The following is a 15,680-nucleotide window of genomic DNA, read 5'->3' on the forward strand; positions in this document are numbered from 1 at the left end:
ATTACTTAATTTTTTTTTTTCTCTGTCTTTGCAGTGATGACGAGCTTCCTGCTTATGACATGTCACGTGATACACCACTGACAAAGGCAAAGGCACCTGTTTATATCCGAGACTGTATAGAAGGTATGAAAGGTGGTTGACTGAGTCGAGGTAGCATGCGGTAACACCTGGCATGAATGATTTCCCAAGGAGTAGGGAAGGGGGGAAAGTCCTGTCAGTGAGCTGTACAAATAGGTAGTAATTGGTGTTCTCTTTTAGTGCTGGTGTCAGGTGAAGATGTGGAGAAGTTTGAGGCTACCATGGACAGTCTGGGTACTTTGATCAGGAAGAATCCTGCAGCAACAAAAGAGGTACACAGAAATGCTTTCCGATGTTTCCCCATGCCTTCATCTATGTTTCTGTACCATCTGCCACTGTTCTCTATTCCTCTCTCTCTTCCACTTTCTTTGAACTCCTGACTCTTTTCTTTACGGTGACTGTTGCCCCACCCATCTACCTTATCCCTTTTTTGGCCTGTATGTTTGGATTACTTCTGTACTTATAGTTAATTTTTTGCTTCACGCTTTATCACTATGTCCCTGTCACTACATTATCCTTGTGGCATAGTTTCTCAATCCTTTAGTACCTCTCAACATTTCACACTTTCTGTTTTTCATGCCAAATTATTTTGCTTATGCTGCCTCCTCACTTAACCCTAATATTTTCTCTCTGTCCCTTTTCTCTTCTGACTGTCCCTCCCATTCATCCTTTACAGTTGCATCTCTTTATCTCCTATGGACTCTTTCAATCCTTTTTTCCTTCCACTTATCCATGATTTCTTGCATCTGCCCTTCCTACAAATTCCTTGCCCTTTCTTTCTAACCCACCTCAGCTTCCTGTTAATTTTTTATATTTTCCTACTGCCTCTTTGTCCTCCTAGTCCTCTTCATCTGATATTCCTTTTGACCTGCTCTCTAGTGATATGCCACTAGTTGTTTAAAAAGGAGATTTCAAGGAGGGCTATAAATCTATTGGGGTTGACTTTAACAGATGGGATCTGCTGCATGCATTCTGTCGTTCAACCTGAAAGTGTTATTTCTGCCTCCTCCTCATGGGAATTCTGAAGAACAGAACTGTCATGAATATGATGGTAGATGGTTTTAGGGGTCTCAGTTTTAACCAGTACCTTGATGGAATCTTTATCCATGAGGGTAACTTCACCACCACATCACCTCTCTTCCCAACCCAGTTAGTATTATGGAAGCAGGAGAGAAAGTACATGGAAGGGTAAACCAGAGCAGGGGTAACATGGCAAACACCATTGACAAATAGATTCCTCAGCGAGAGATAATATATTTTTCAGAATGGAGTTCTCATCTAATTACATACATAACACATAAACGTTTGAATGTTTCCTGAATTTCAAAGGAAAATCTAGGGAGCAGTTAGCAAGCAGGGAGACATTCTTCCATGTGTTAAATTCCAGGTGAAAGAGTGTGGTCACTGTATCAATTTCTGCAAATTTAATAAGGATTCAACAGTGTGCTTTTCAGAACCCTTTGAGGGCCTGGGGCAAGAAGGGGATATTGGGCCGCAACTGTTGTGGTTGGTGTGCATTACCACTGACATGGGGTCTTGTCCCATGATAATACACTTGGTGGCACTTAAACCTGAATGCCAGGTACACCCTTTCATTACTTGACTTTCAGGGTAGCAGGGGGAGCAGTCCAAGGCTTCTCAAGGAGGTAATGTGGAGGCAGAGACTCCGCACTAAATCGGGTGAACTAATGACTGTCCAATCCAGTACTTAGCTTTATGAAAAAGAGTCACACTTTATTATCCACCTCACAATGCTTCAGAAAAAGAATAAAATGAGGGCAAAGCATTCTAATACGGGTCTACAGGAAAAAGGCACTAACGTAAATAGCAAGACAAAATCACATGTGCAGGTTCACAGTGACAGTACAAGCTGATTGCTGTATATATTAACTGTATTTCAATCCTAAGGGACTCAATCTCATTTCACTTAGCTATTAGGCCTCAGTGTGAGTTTTAGGGCTTCATGCCAATTTGGGCCCAAACATTTACAGTTTACCTATTCCAGTGGTGGCGACTCCCCAGTGCAAGTTTCTTGCTGTGGTGTACTAGTCCTTGCCTCTCTTCCAGTGCCGCTGGGGAACTCCAGATGCCTATCCAGTCTTCAGGTACAGTAGTGAGCTCTAGAGATACAAAGAGGCCCATTGTAAATCCACTTGCTCAAACAATGAAGAGCCCACCTTTGGGTTTTCAGTTCTGGTTCCTTTGAGGTTATCGGCAGTGTCAGCACTAGTCACCATTCCTCAGGCACAGCACAAGGAGGAAGTGGGCTGCGGTCAAATTTGCCTTTGTCAGTGTAGCATGACAATCTGTATTTGGGCATGAATAGACTTTCACTGGCGCTCAGGTCTGCTCCTACGACATCCCTTCAGTTGGAGGATGACCATGTTCCAGCATTTCAGTCGACTCCTGTTACATCCCTCCTGGCAAAGTGACCACAGACAACAGTCATGCTCTCTTATTTCGCTTTGGCACAGCGCACCAGATGTGATTACAGGGATGCAGGGAGATCCACACCAGCACTCGTATTGGCTCCTGCAGTAGCACCCCCCTTATCAGTTTGCAGTTCCTTCTTCCTAGTCATCCCAGCTGGATTATTGTCTCAGCAGTCTCCCTCCTGCATTGGTGCCCTCTGCTCCCCTCTCTTGGCATGCCAGGCAGGAGCTATAGCAAAGTAGACCTGCAGCTCTTCTCCAGAGGTAGATGCAAATTTCCAGGTGATGTTCCCTCACCTTTGGGAAACTGGCCATCAGTGACACCAGCCCAGGGTCACAAAAATTCCCTTACACTCTGCACAGTGGTTCCTCTTTGGTCAATGAGGCTTTCCGGAAAACCATTGGAAGGTTTCAGTTTATATCTTCTGATGGGTACTACTAATGACATATTCCTTACCTTTAAATAATCCCAAGTGCCACACTGGATCTGGATTTTTAATAGCAGTTGTGTCTGTGCGCCAGCAGGTGGCACAGCCAACCATGACAGCCTCATCCCTCCCTGTAAGTGATAGCACGGAGTCTCATGTAGATGCCAGCCCTGTATGCTGTCCTCAGTTTGTTTCTTTCGGTGACCTTTGATGCAGATCTGGTGCTCTGCTCCTAAATTTATCAATTTTACCGATGCAAATTTTAACAATAGACAGTGTGTCTGATGTCAGCCCTCACTGGAGCTAAATCTTGCTACAAAATCACCAAGGAGATACTCCCAACATTGGATGATCCAAAGTTGCTCACTCAACACAGTACTGTTGGACGCTAAAAGCCCTATTTGTCTCCAGATGCAGTTTAAGGATTTAAGAACATGATGATGATGATGATGCAGACTGTATGGGCATTGCCATCAGCACCTGTGATGTGATCAGGTGCTATACCTGGATGCGAGCTACTGGGTTTTCTTGTGATGGGTTAGGCATCGTTAATGGACTTTGCCCTTAATTCATCCATACTCTGAAGGCAGAATTAGAGATAGGATAGAATGTATAGATAGAGATAGAATATTTTAAAGGCGGTTATGTTGCAGCCTGCTCCTTAGGCTTGGGCTTGTTTTCTCTGGCCTGCCATTTTAACCAACAATACAAAAAAATCATGCTACTTTGTGAGCTTGGCCTAGAGAAAACAGCAGCCCACACAATCATTTCACAGCCCACCAAGACTTTTTAGAGCTCCAGAATATGTAGTTGTGGCTGGGGTTCAAAAAGAATGTGGCCTGACATTCTTATCTAATCCATTTATACTCAGTTATGCTGCCATCCCTTTGCCAGAAGTCAAGTCAATATTGTCCAATAGGGCCATCATGCGGGTACCGGAATTAGAAAAGGGTGAGGCTGTGACTCCTGATACTTCCTGGTGCCCAAGCAGCACGGAGGGTTCAGGCTTATTTTTGACCCTTGATTCCTTCATTTAATAAAGATGGACACATTCAAAAGGCTTAATCTGGCCAAGGCTCTTTCTGTCTTGTGCCCAGGGGATTAAGGTATATCTTTGGACTTGCACAATGCGTACTTTCATGTGCTCATCCTGCAGTCTCACAGCTGCTAACTTCAGTTTGTGATGGGGTCATAGCATTTCCACCTTGCCTGTGTACCCTTCACCATCACTTTGCACCTCAGGTGATATGAAGATGATGACAATGGTAGTGGTCCACCTTTGAAGTTTAGGGACACAGGTATTCCTCTTCCTTGACAACCAGCTGCTCAAGGCTGACTCACCCGAGTCAGTCACAGACCATCTCTGAAGGACGATCAGCCTTTTTTCATCCCTGGTGTTTTCCATCAGCAAACTGAAGTATGATCTTATACCTATTTAGAAGATTCCCTTCACAAGGCCCATCCTGTGCATTGTGGCTTTCAAAGCCTTCACTGACCTAGAATGAGCACAAGACATTTAGGATAGGATCCCGATGTTTAGACATCAGTCCTGGGTCATGGTGAGGTTAGTTCTGAGTCTTCTTGTTCTATTGGCCTCATGCATCTTCCTGGTTCCCTTTAATCACTGGCACATGTGCAGTGGAACCTCTGTTTCGGCACAGCGTCGGGCCTGTTTGTTGAACAAAATTTGCATATAGATAGAGACAGTCAAAAGCCTTAGGTGGTGGACGATGGACACCAACTTGTCATGTGGAAGGTTGTTCTCAACACCCCATCCAGAAATCTCAGTGGTGATGTATGCATCATCTTTGGGTTTGCGATCACCAGCGAAAGGCGGAAATTGGTGGTCTCTCATCCTCAGTTAAACAAAATCTCCATATCGGCCTCCACATGCTTCTTTCCGTCTGGCTGGCTCTGAAAGCCTTTCACCAAACGATCAAGGTAAGGTCTGTACAGATCCTGAAGTACAACGCGACCTCCAGGAGCTACTTCAGCAGGCTGGGCCACGTGAGAACTTGGATCTTAGCTTAGAGTGCTGTGCTCATACTTAGAGTATGTGAGGGGATATAGATTCACTCCCCTGTTTAGACAGCTTGGTAGGATGTTCTTGTGTTTTACATTTTTAGTCACATGCCTGCGCCTGTTGTCTTTCATTATCCTCGTTATTGCTATGCACCTGCTTTTATCTAAGATGCAGATATTTTAATAAATGCTTATTGAAATATATTCTGCCTCTGTTGTTTTTACTTGAGTGAGATTGTGGTAACTGAGGGAAAGGGTTAAGATCTGATGTACCACGATTCCCTGGGGAGTCTATCTTACTATGAGCTCAGTTGCCACAATCATCTCGATCAGAGATGGGGTGCTGCTAGTTAGCTGGAAACCCCGGATTAGACCGACAGGTGTCACCAGGTGTGGAATTGTACTCAGTACCCACAATCTAGGTGATCCTGCTGCCCAAATCCAGAGGCCTCATTACCCTAATGAGAACATACGCGACATGGCGCCACCAATGTTTGGTCAGCCATGAAAAAGCAGATCCTTCTAAGTATCTCTGTCTCACTGCAGGCTAAAGATACCTCAATACTATATATGGAGACATCTGTGGTATTGAGGATCTCCTCCTTAGCTAGGTAGGTGAGACCTATCATGAGCTGTAGGTTGTTCAAGCTTGAACCATAAAAGGATTAATCCCCAGTTGGTATCATTATCTCTGAATGCATAAAAAAGAAATATGGCGAACCCTCAACGGATAGCAATAGCAGTAAATATGAGAGGCCCCCTTACAGCACATTTAGTAGCAAATGGCTTAACGGCCCAGGGAGGTCCAGTTATATTTGTTGTTGAAACTCACGCAGCCTGTAGAACAGAAACATTTTATTCTTGGGTCACCTTTCCAGCAGTGGATGGGAACACAAATACATTTCATAATTATACACCGTCAAATCCTCCTCCACATTACAGAGCCTATGCATCCTTAGAGATACCTTTCTTATCAAGACCATAATAATTGGCTTGATGGCGCCCTACCCCATACAATCTTACCTGTTAGGTTGGGTCAGTTGAGTAATGCTGGCCTGACTTGGCCTTTATTGGCCACATATACACCACATCCTGACACAGCAGCAATGGCGGTAGCTGAGGTCCGCCGCTTATACACAGAAGTCACAACGACATATAGATTGTTAGTACAATTTGTCATGCAAATGCTAAATACAAACACAGCATGAGCTGCTCCAGCGCAAGCACATGCAGCAGCGCCAGGCTTAAATCCTGCAACTTTACATTTGATCACGGGTAAAGAACCCGCCAAACGGGAGACAGTTCAGTTCTGGTTAGCTCAAAAAAGAAATGCACTGGAAGAAGGCTTTCCCCATACTGGACCTCAGGATAAAAATAGAATTTGGACAATGTGCTGCCTTTCGGCATGGTTCGCACAGTTGAAAACTGCAATACATGGGGCACGGTATTTGCAGCGCTCTACATAACTGCACAGGGTACTCCAACACTTGCCAATCTACCAGAGGTTTTTAAACAAATTCAAGATGAATACAGGGCAGCCTCTGCCCTGGATTTGGGGATGCAATTAATAGGTGATTTTGCCACTGTATCTTCAACCATATTAAGTAACATTAAAGGGGAAGCGGTTGCACTGATCCATGATGTTCTGGCACAGGATCAGGAAACGTGAGCTGCCAAAAATTATTGCTGAAACATACTCCAGTATAGGTCGAGATAGTCTGGGAACCAGACCGACTAAGCCACAAGTATAAGGTAGATCCAATAAGGATGCTGCCAAACAAACACTTGAGGGTTCTAAAAAACGCTGGGATACAAAACAATAATCATCTAGACAAGAAAGGGGAGAAACTCTGCATTCGGAGACCCCACAAAATAGGTATAACCTAAGAAATAGGGATAATATAAAAACGCCTGACAGATATCAGTACACTGATACACACCAATCTCGTTCTGTTCAGGACTCGCTGAAAAAATGCAGTGAGAAAGGTGGGTGGTCAGATCAGCAGACGGAGTACGTGAAACCGAGATAGGACTCACTACGCTCGTCAGAAGTTTCTGTTAAAAAAGAAGAGAAACTCCTACAACCGAAACCACAATTTAAAAAGAAAAAAAGTGGCAGCAGTTGCAATACGACATGCCACTCAAGAAGAGGGCTTTTACTAAATAACAAGAAGTGGGCACTAGCACTGCTAGACAGTGCAGCAGAAGTCACAATAGTTAGCCGGGATCTTCTAGAGCATCTGGAGGTGAAAGAAACTGATCACTGTCTACAAGTGAAGACTGCGAGCATGATTGTCTCCACACCAGACAGAGTGTATAAAGTAACTATTCAGTTAGAAGGGGACATCGAACGCATAATAAACGCCATCTTTTGGGGTTGCGTCCTATCTATTCATGATATTCTTCTGCCCGAAAAAGATTGGCCACCGGTATTTGTCCGAGATCTCCCTTATGGAGAGGACATTATTGAAAAATCCTTCTCACCCCTTGTTCCGAAAGAGCTTGATGGAAAAATATGCAGTTGATTGGGCAGTGGTGCAGGCACCTGCACTAAACCACAATCATGTAGGGTGTGACAAAGATTCTCCCTACCATATAATACCAATAAAATCAACACCTCAGCACCAACCTCAGTATTCAATCAAATATCAGGCGAAAGCCCAGGTGAGGGAAATCTTCACACAACTAGAGTATCAGGGTGTCATTGAACCCTCGGACTCAACAATGAACAATCCATCATTTCCAGTCACTAAACCTTGACCACTCATATAGAATACTCTTAGACTATAGACACTTAAATAGTCACACAAAAATATATGCTATACAAAACGCACATAGAACAGCACTAATGAAGAACATTGTGCAATGAAAATACAAAACAACCCTGGATATATCCAATGGGTTTTTCTGCAAAAACATAGCGCCTGAAAGTAGGGACTTAACTAGTTTCAGCACTTTAGGCTCCCAGAAAAAGTTTTGCCGACTTACACAAGGGTATAAGAACAGTCCTGGACTGTTCTCAGCTCGTGTGACATCAATATTACACAACATAGACCTTGAGGCGTTGTCCTGTGTGGATGATATCTACCTCACGGATGATGACTTCATACAATATTTAAGACGGGCAGCCCGCGTAGGATTTGCCGAAATCGGCTACAAATGTAACTTTAAGAAAACAAAAATAGCCTTTCTCAGTGTCCTGTTTCTGGGATACGAGTTGTCGGATAAAGGCAAGAGCCTGGCGCCCCAGTTTTTAGAAAAATGCGCCCAACTACAACCACCAAATACAATAAAAAAGCTCCAGTCAGTGTTGGGCTTCCTGAATTTTGGATGAACATATATTACAGACTATGCACAACATAGTAAACCATTATATGATCTAATACGTCCCGTCTTTTCCAGCAAATTCTGGACAGTCGAACAAACATGCAGTCTCAAAGTACTACACAAAGACATGCTTGAAGCAAAACATTTACACACAAGGGACAACAAAAAACATTTGGTCATCAGAATAATTGCTGGTGCCATTGGTTTCACCTATGTGACATTCAATGAAGGTGACACCGTCCCAATTGCATATAAATCCCATTTATATTCTACAGCCGAACAACGCTTTGCTCCCACTGAGAAAATTCTAATTGCTGTTCAGATGGCGGTCCTCAAAGAGAGACCTATGGTCCAAGGGAAACAGATTATTGTCGTATCCCCAGTCCCAGCCCTTGAGGCGGTCACCAAAGCGAGCATTCCGAATGCTAAAGCATTACATCCACGTTGGATTCAATGGGCAACGTCTCTGATAGCCACTGATGTTCATTATGTGTTTGTCTCCAAATTACAGACCAAAGTATTCCTACAATACGAACTTGAAAATCCTGCTCCAGCAAATACATTACCAATTGAACAATGCAAACCAATCTTGTATACTGATGGTTCAGCACAACCTGCATAGGCACCAAACAGCAATACTCAGCTGGTTGCGCAGTCATGAGTGGGTATATGAAGGATGGCAAGTTCCATCCAGAAAAAAACATACACACAGACTTTAGGAGACTGTACAGCACAACTTGCAGAGCTTAGGGCTCTGGGGATGGCACTACAACATACAGACCGTGATTGTTTGGAGCCGGGGTCTGGAGCGGTCCGAAGCGCAACTCAGGGCTCAGTGCAGTTAGGGAGCTAGGCAGCAACTCAGAGGCTTCCCGTGGACCGCTGCTGGGCCCTTACGGACATAGGGAGCTGCTGGGAGTTGCCGTCCGGGCTCTGCTTGCGGCAGCCCTGAGCCAGCGGACTTCAGCAGGTGGGCACCTCCGCCGGTCAGCGCTGACCCCGTGTTGCCCACATGTGGCCCCAGCAGCCACTCAGGCCTGACTCTCCCCCACCCACCCCTGCCGGGTGTCCAGTGAGGTGGAGAGGGACTGAGGGCTCTCCTACTCCCAGCGCCCATTCTTCCACTGGCGCTTGGAGTGTGTGTGTGTGTCTTCTGGTGGCCTGTGCGTGGGGTGTGGACCCCGGCTTGCACCTTGAGTGAACCATTGACCATCAACGACTGCCATGGAGGTGGTGGGGGCAGTGGACCGCAGGTTTTACAAGTCCACAAGTTCTAAAGGCACCAAATGGAGGCAGCAAGCAAGTCCAGCAAGCCTAGGTAGGAGCAGCAGCAGGGTGGAGCCAGGTCCTGGTGCAGGTGCTGGTGCGTATATTGCTTTGCCAAGGGGGCAGGCTCAATGTCAGACACAGCCATGGCCACAGCCACAGTCTCCCCTTAAGTAAGAGTACTTGGAGAAGTGAGGAGTAAGCATGCTTGTGCCCCCCCTTGGCCTAAGGAAGCAGCGATAAAGCAAGGTGAAGGAGAGCAAGAGGAGCAAGTGCAGCAGGTGGCAGCAAGTGGCAGGGGTGTGGCGGCGCTTAGTACTTTTCTTCTTTTTGCTTTTGAACATTGTTTTGGCTATCATCGGACATTGCAACTAGCATTCAACCAGGACTCATTCTAACCAGCATTCACTTCCTATTAGCAACTAGTACCTGAGTCTTTCTGACATCATTAGACCGGGCCCAGCCGCTAGGACAGAAGGTGGAGCGGCCCCAAGTATCTACACTCTCTCTACCACCTACATAAGCATCCACAATAGGGTCTTCAATAACACCAACTAGATCGTGGTCCGTGCTCATCCCCCAGGACACCTGAGGCCAATAACTGTGACACAAAAGTTACAAAAGGAGCAAAGGGCGCAGATGAAGCTGGTAAAACAGTTAAAGAAGGCTAAGCACAAGAGTCTGAAAGAGCAGAGGGTCCGCAGGATATTTGGTGATAGCTGGAAGCTGGCATATAGAACCTTCTTTACATAGAGGGAATATAGCTACTGAGAAGGCAGAGAAGGCCGTCTAAGGCAGCATAACGACTTCAACCAGGCCCTAAGGCATTGGGGCTGCGCAGTAAACCTATTATGTCTAAAACAGCAATCGAAAAGCTCTGGTGTCATAATAGCCCCTCTAGCATGACTGGCCTGGCATTCACATTGAGTTCGATGACACAGCAGAAGGAAACTTCAGAATCTGTGAATTCTATAGAATCCACAGCTCCCATAGATTTGGTTTGTTGTGATGAGTATGACAACTAATTGACCTGGGATAAAAATGTTAAGCCCCAGGAGCACCAGAAGTGTACAAAGAGGAGCCTGAAGCAAAAGGTCCAAGATATTCACCAACCATACATACTCAACTACTTCACAAGAACTAGGAACGGCCTAGGCACCGTGGGGGAAATAGTTGAATCCATTACTCCCAAGGGCAATCAAGGATTATGGTCTGTTATTGCCTCACCAAATCGGCTGCTCGATCCAGCCATTAAGTCAACGCAATCAGAACAAGCATAAAATGAGTCCGGTGGCGCTGCAGGCACAGACAGCAATCTTGACGCATCACTTATTGGGGAGCTGATACAGATGGCGGATACATCAATAGGGGGTAGCACGGTTATGCACAACAAGAATCAGCATTATGGTACCCCTGGAACGATTACTGGCAATAACACAAACACCTCCCAAATACACCAAGTTAAAGTAAAGAGATCAGCCCAGACGTCTGAACAGCCATGCAGGGGGCTGACTGTGCATACAAGGGGTAGCCGACAGCAAACATTAGCTGAGGCTTACCAGACAGCACCATCCCAATCAGTGGATCTGCAGGCTCAAGAGCCCATTGATATCAGTTGGACCCCCTCCTCCCCTGCACTGGGACCCGAGTGGGTCCCGCAGGTTTCCCTTAACCCATTGACCCAGAAAGGCTGGTGTCTGCAAGATTCAATCCTTGAAGTACAAGGCCGTGAGGAGGAGTCTGGAAGAGATTCCAGGGAGGAAATAAGAGAAAATCATGTGCCCAGTGTGGGTCAGGAGGCGGGGGTAGCATTATAAATACCATCAACAACTCCTTGCCGGCGGCAGTCAAGGCACTTACATGGCAATCCCATAAGATGGATATTCAATTAGAGGTAATCCACATGATGGCTCAGAACGTTCTCCTGTTAGACAATAAATTGAATGCACTAAAGGGGAAGCTAGAAGGGTGGGACCAGGGTGGCACATCGGGCAAAGAAGTGGATGGGAGCAATACAGAAGCAATTTTAGACAAACTTTCAATATTGCCAGAGCTGCTAATTAGTTTAATCCAATTCTGCAAACCAGCGGGGGCAACAGACAAAATAACTAGTTGCATGTCACTTGGAGGCAAGAAGCAGGACAGACTTCCCCCCAAAGTAATCTGTAAAGGGAGACCCCCCCCCGCACCTAGGTTCGAGGGGTTGGTTAGCAAGGAGCATGGTCCAAGAAATGAGCTCCCTCCCACAGTGCCCCCACTTTCCCCCATTATCATTGTGGCAAAAAACAGTCTAGAATTGTTAAACCTGTAGACAGTTGCAAAACAGTCGCAAAACGTGCCTCCTTTTATGCGCTCCCCCTCCCCCACTGTTACCGTGACAAAAAACAGTCTGGAAGAGTCAATTCTGGAGATAGTCCCAAATGAGTCACAAAATGAGCCTCCCTTTACCGTGCTTCCATTATCCCCTACTATCATTGTGGAAAAAAGCAGTCTAGAAGTGCAAAATGTGGAGACAATCTCAAATCAGTTGCGTAAGTTGAGCACTGGGCACGCTCAACAGCCATTATTGACAAGAAGACAGAAGAAGAGACTGAAAAAAACACTGAAAGCTATGAAACAAAACATTAGATGGAAACACACTGGGAGAACATCCAATGAAACTAGTAGCTCCCCGTATACACTGGAACCCTATCCTATTTTTAAGCAGAGATCAGCTGCTACTCCCACAACAGGTGCTTACTCAGTTGGGCAAGCTCTGTCAACCAATGTCGAGTCTAAATTTCAAATCAACGACAATAAGGTTGCTTTGGCTTGCAAAGAAGATAATAACCCTCTGTCAGTCAGCACCAGTCGCTTTGGCTTGCAAAGAAGATAACCCTCTGTCAGTCATCTCCATGATGGAGGATCCAATAATCGAATTCAATCAAGCACCCTCTACAGAAGGAGATAGTCCCAACAGAATAGATGTTTCAAGGTTAATAAAGGGGTTGCCACAAGTCGGAGAGGTGGTGCCTGTGATTGAACAAGAGTACACGGTGGCGCGGAAACAGCACCGCGGCCCAGTTCCATTCCTGCGACATATCCACTGGGCATGAAGGGTAGGCGTAGCATCATTGAAGGTAACCTAGACAGAGAGCTAAATAATAAGCCACTTGTCAATAATGGGGGCCTAGGTCTAAAACAGAAAAGCAACAGTGATAATGTAATTGACCAGTACTTGATCTCTGAAGTCACCACATTAGAACCTCATGGGGCAGAGGGGATAGTACAGAGTGGGCTTCAATCTACAGGAAGATCAGGGTCAGGCCAGGTGGGGGTTTGGAGCAGCGAGAATTGACGTCAACCTCGAATAGAACATAGTCCTGAATTAGACTACATATACACTAGAGTATTAAACATAAAGCCTGCAAACTCTCTGGAAATTACGGATCAGTTGACCATAATCTTTACTCCATTATATGCTTCCCAGGGCCATGGGACATCCTCAATAGATCAAATATTCTACAACTATTACATCATATATCAGAATTTGAAAATGTAATGTTGGAAGACCTATTAGTGGTGAATTTCAGCACTTTCACATGGATTAGTCAGAACAAATCCACATTGACCATATGGTCTGTACAAAAATATTGATAGATTTTTTTAATACGAAGGCCGACTGGAAAATTGGGGTATAAAAATTAGCAAGGAAGTCAGATAACGGTACCCATGAGTCTTAGCTGCTGGAAACCAAGCAACACATCTGGTGAGGAAAAATTCCAGGGCCTTGAGAGGAACCCTGGTCATGAAACCACTATTTTTAGAGGAGGAAATAACCATACAACTGACAAGGAACACTGGTAAGCACTACCTGGATGGGTCTAGGAATATAGGAATGCTTCACTCTGATGGGTTAAATGACTGTCATGGTATTGTGAGGGGGCAATGATTGGAATGGCTCCCTGCAGCCCTGTCTACTAAAATGAAGATGTTTATTTAGCTCTGAATGGCCTTCTATAAAATCCGAATTTAATACAATCAAAATATTTAGCTGGAACATGGCCGGCCTGGCTTCCCTAATAACTAGCTTTAGCATTAAGAGCTTTGTAAATGAGGCAGATATTATGTGCTTCCAGGAAACATGGTCTTCTGAACCCCTGACCATAGAGGGCTTTACAACATTTCAGTCGCCTGCCTACAAAAAAAACTTGTTTGGAAAATTAATTGGAGGTCTTGCTACATACGTTAATTTAAACTTGGCTATTAAATTAGCAATGTGGGAGAAGTCTACGAGCAACATGCAATTGTTAACAATACATGACTTAACCTTATGTGAAAAAAGCACCCCTGTAACAGTGGTAAATATATACATCAACACTCATCAAGGAAAGAAACAGATGATGGCTAAATCTATACTGGTCCTATTGAAGGAGTTTGTTTACTAACACCCAGGTCATGAATATGTTCTGGCAGATGACTTTAACATGCGCCAGCTTTGATAGGAAGGGCGGCTCTGTCGGGACCCAGTAAGATTGGCCATAGAATCTTTCCTTAATGAGCATGACCTCAAAACGACTGGTCGTAGCAGCCTAGTAGCAGGTACATGCATTCCTACTTTCAGAAATATATCCACAATAGACTATATCTTTCTAAGCCCAGCACTTCTGTGGAGGTGCTTAAGCCACAAGGTGCTTTATAGAACTGAAAGTGACCATAATCAGGTGATAATAAAAGTTGATCTGGGGGCAATGAGACCGGATCTGTATAAACTTAGGGGCCGCCAACTCACCGTAGGCCCTTTAACAAAACTTATTAAATGGACTGCCGCCTCCAAAATAAAATATGAGGCATGTAAGCAGGCAAACGTCCCAATAAAATTCTACCAGGGGACATGCCAAATAACTGATCAATGGAGGCATGTGCTCAAAAACCTCCAAGCTCACCTTTGCAACAGAGCGCAGGCCGGTCATTCTGGGGGCAAAAAACATAGGGTGGACAAGCAGCCAGCAACCAAGGAATGGTCACAGTATAAAAAGAAATGTTGGCATGCAGAAAGGTGCTATAAGAGGAACAAAAGTCTGGCCACAGATGCACTAAGGAGGCTGGCACGGAAAGAGTACAAAAGAGCATTATGGTCACTGAAGGTAAAAGAGATGGAAGAATGCTGGAAATGCCTGGTGCTGCAGCCTAATAAAAGCAGAGGAGTTTGGGACTACTTCAGTACATTGCTCTATGCATCTGAAACCAGTACTAATGTGATCTCTATCAGCGATTGGGGAAAGGCATGTGGGAAATCTTTATGTGGACCCAAAATATGGAAGGGAGGGATCAAGAATTTGCTGCCGGTTTCTACGAAATAGATGGGCTAGATGACAAAACAGCTCCTGTCACCATTGAAACTGTGCAAACGATCCTTGGCAAAATGAGGCGGGATGGGGCTCCTGGTCCCAACGGTCTTCCAGGGAGCATATTTAGAGATGATCAAGCATATTGGGATGAACCCCTGACCACTGTATTTAATGACTGTATACACTTTTCAGTGGTTCCAGCGCCGTGGAAGGGCTCAGTACTTCAACCCATTTATTAAAAAAAAGGGGGTACCACCTTCCCTGAAAATTATAGGCTGGTAGGCTTATTGGATGTAGATGTGAAAGCTTATGGAAGGGTGTTGCTTCAAGAGCTAGAAGAATGGATCTCAGCAAATGACATCATCCCTTCATATCAAACAGGCTTTAAACTTAGCTCTTCTACGTTAGACAATGTCCTGGCACTTTCATATCTGGGGCAACAAGCACTGAAACCAACATCTCTTCCACTCTTTGCATGTTTTATCGATTATATTGCGGCTTTCGATGGGATGGTGCGGCACATCCTTTGGAAGAAATTAGCGTCTTCGAGGATACCAAAGAAACTGCGTGCTTCAGTAATGGCTTTATATTCTGACAGTTGGGTGAGAATAAAAATTACAAAAACACGTGTGACCAGGAAGATCTTTACCAACAAAGGCCTAAAACAGGGCTACGTTATCACCCCACCCTCTTTAATTTATACACAGCTGACCTGGGTGCCGAGTTGCTCAGAGGAAATACGTTCCCTCCCAGATTGGGGCAATCGGTGCTCCCCATAATTCAATATGCGGACAATT

At 45.0% G+C, this 15,680-nt stretch overlaps 1 protein-coding gene across 5 annotated transcripts in view; it reads left to right on the forward strand.

The window, feature by feature from the left end:
• The window catches only part of TELO2 (telomere maintenance 2), an 863,005-nt gene that overhangs the window by 484,164 nt on the left and 363,161 nt on the right, over positions 1–15,680 (forward strand). For all 5 annotated transcript variants that reach the window (XM_069210626.1, XM_069210623.1, XM_069210621.1 and 2 more), the window contains 2 exons: positions 35–123; positions 259–350. In XM_069210626.1, the coding sequence (XP_069066727.1) occupies positions 35–123; positions 259–350 (181 nt within the window). The remainder of the gene's footprint in view (positions 1–34; positions 124–258; positions 351–15,680) is intronic.

Source organism: Pleurodeles waltl, chromosome 10 (genome assembly GCF_031143425.1).
Source record: "Pleurodeles waltl isolate 20211129_DDA chromosome 10, aPleWal1.hap1.20221129, whole genome shotgun sequence".
NCBI classification, from domain to species: Eukaryota; Metazoa; Chordata; class Amphibia; order Caudata; family Salamandridae; genus Pleurodeles; species Pleurodeles waltl.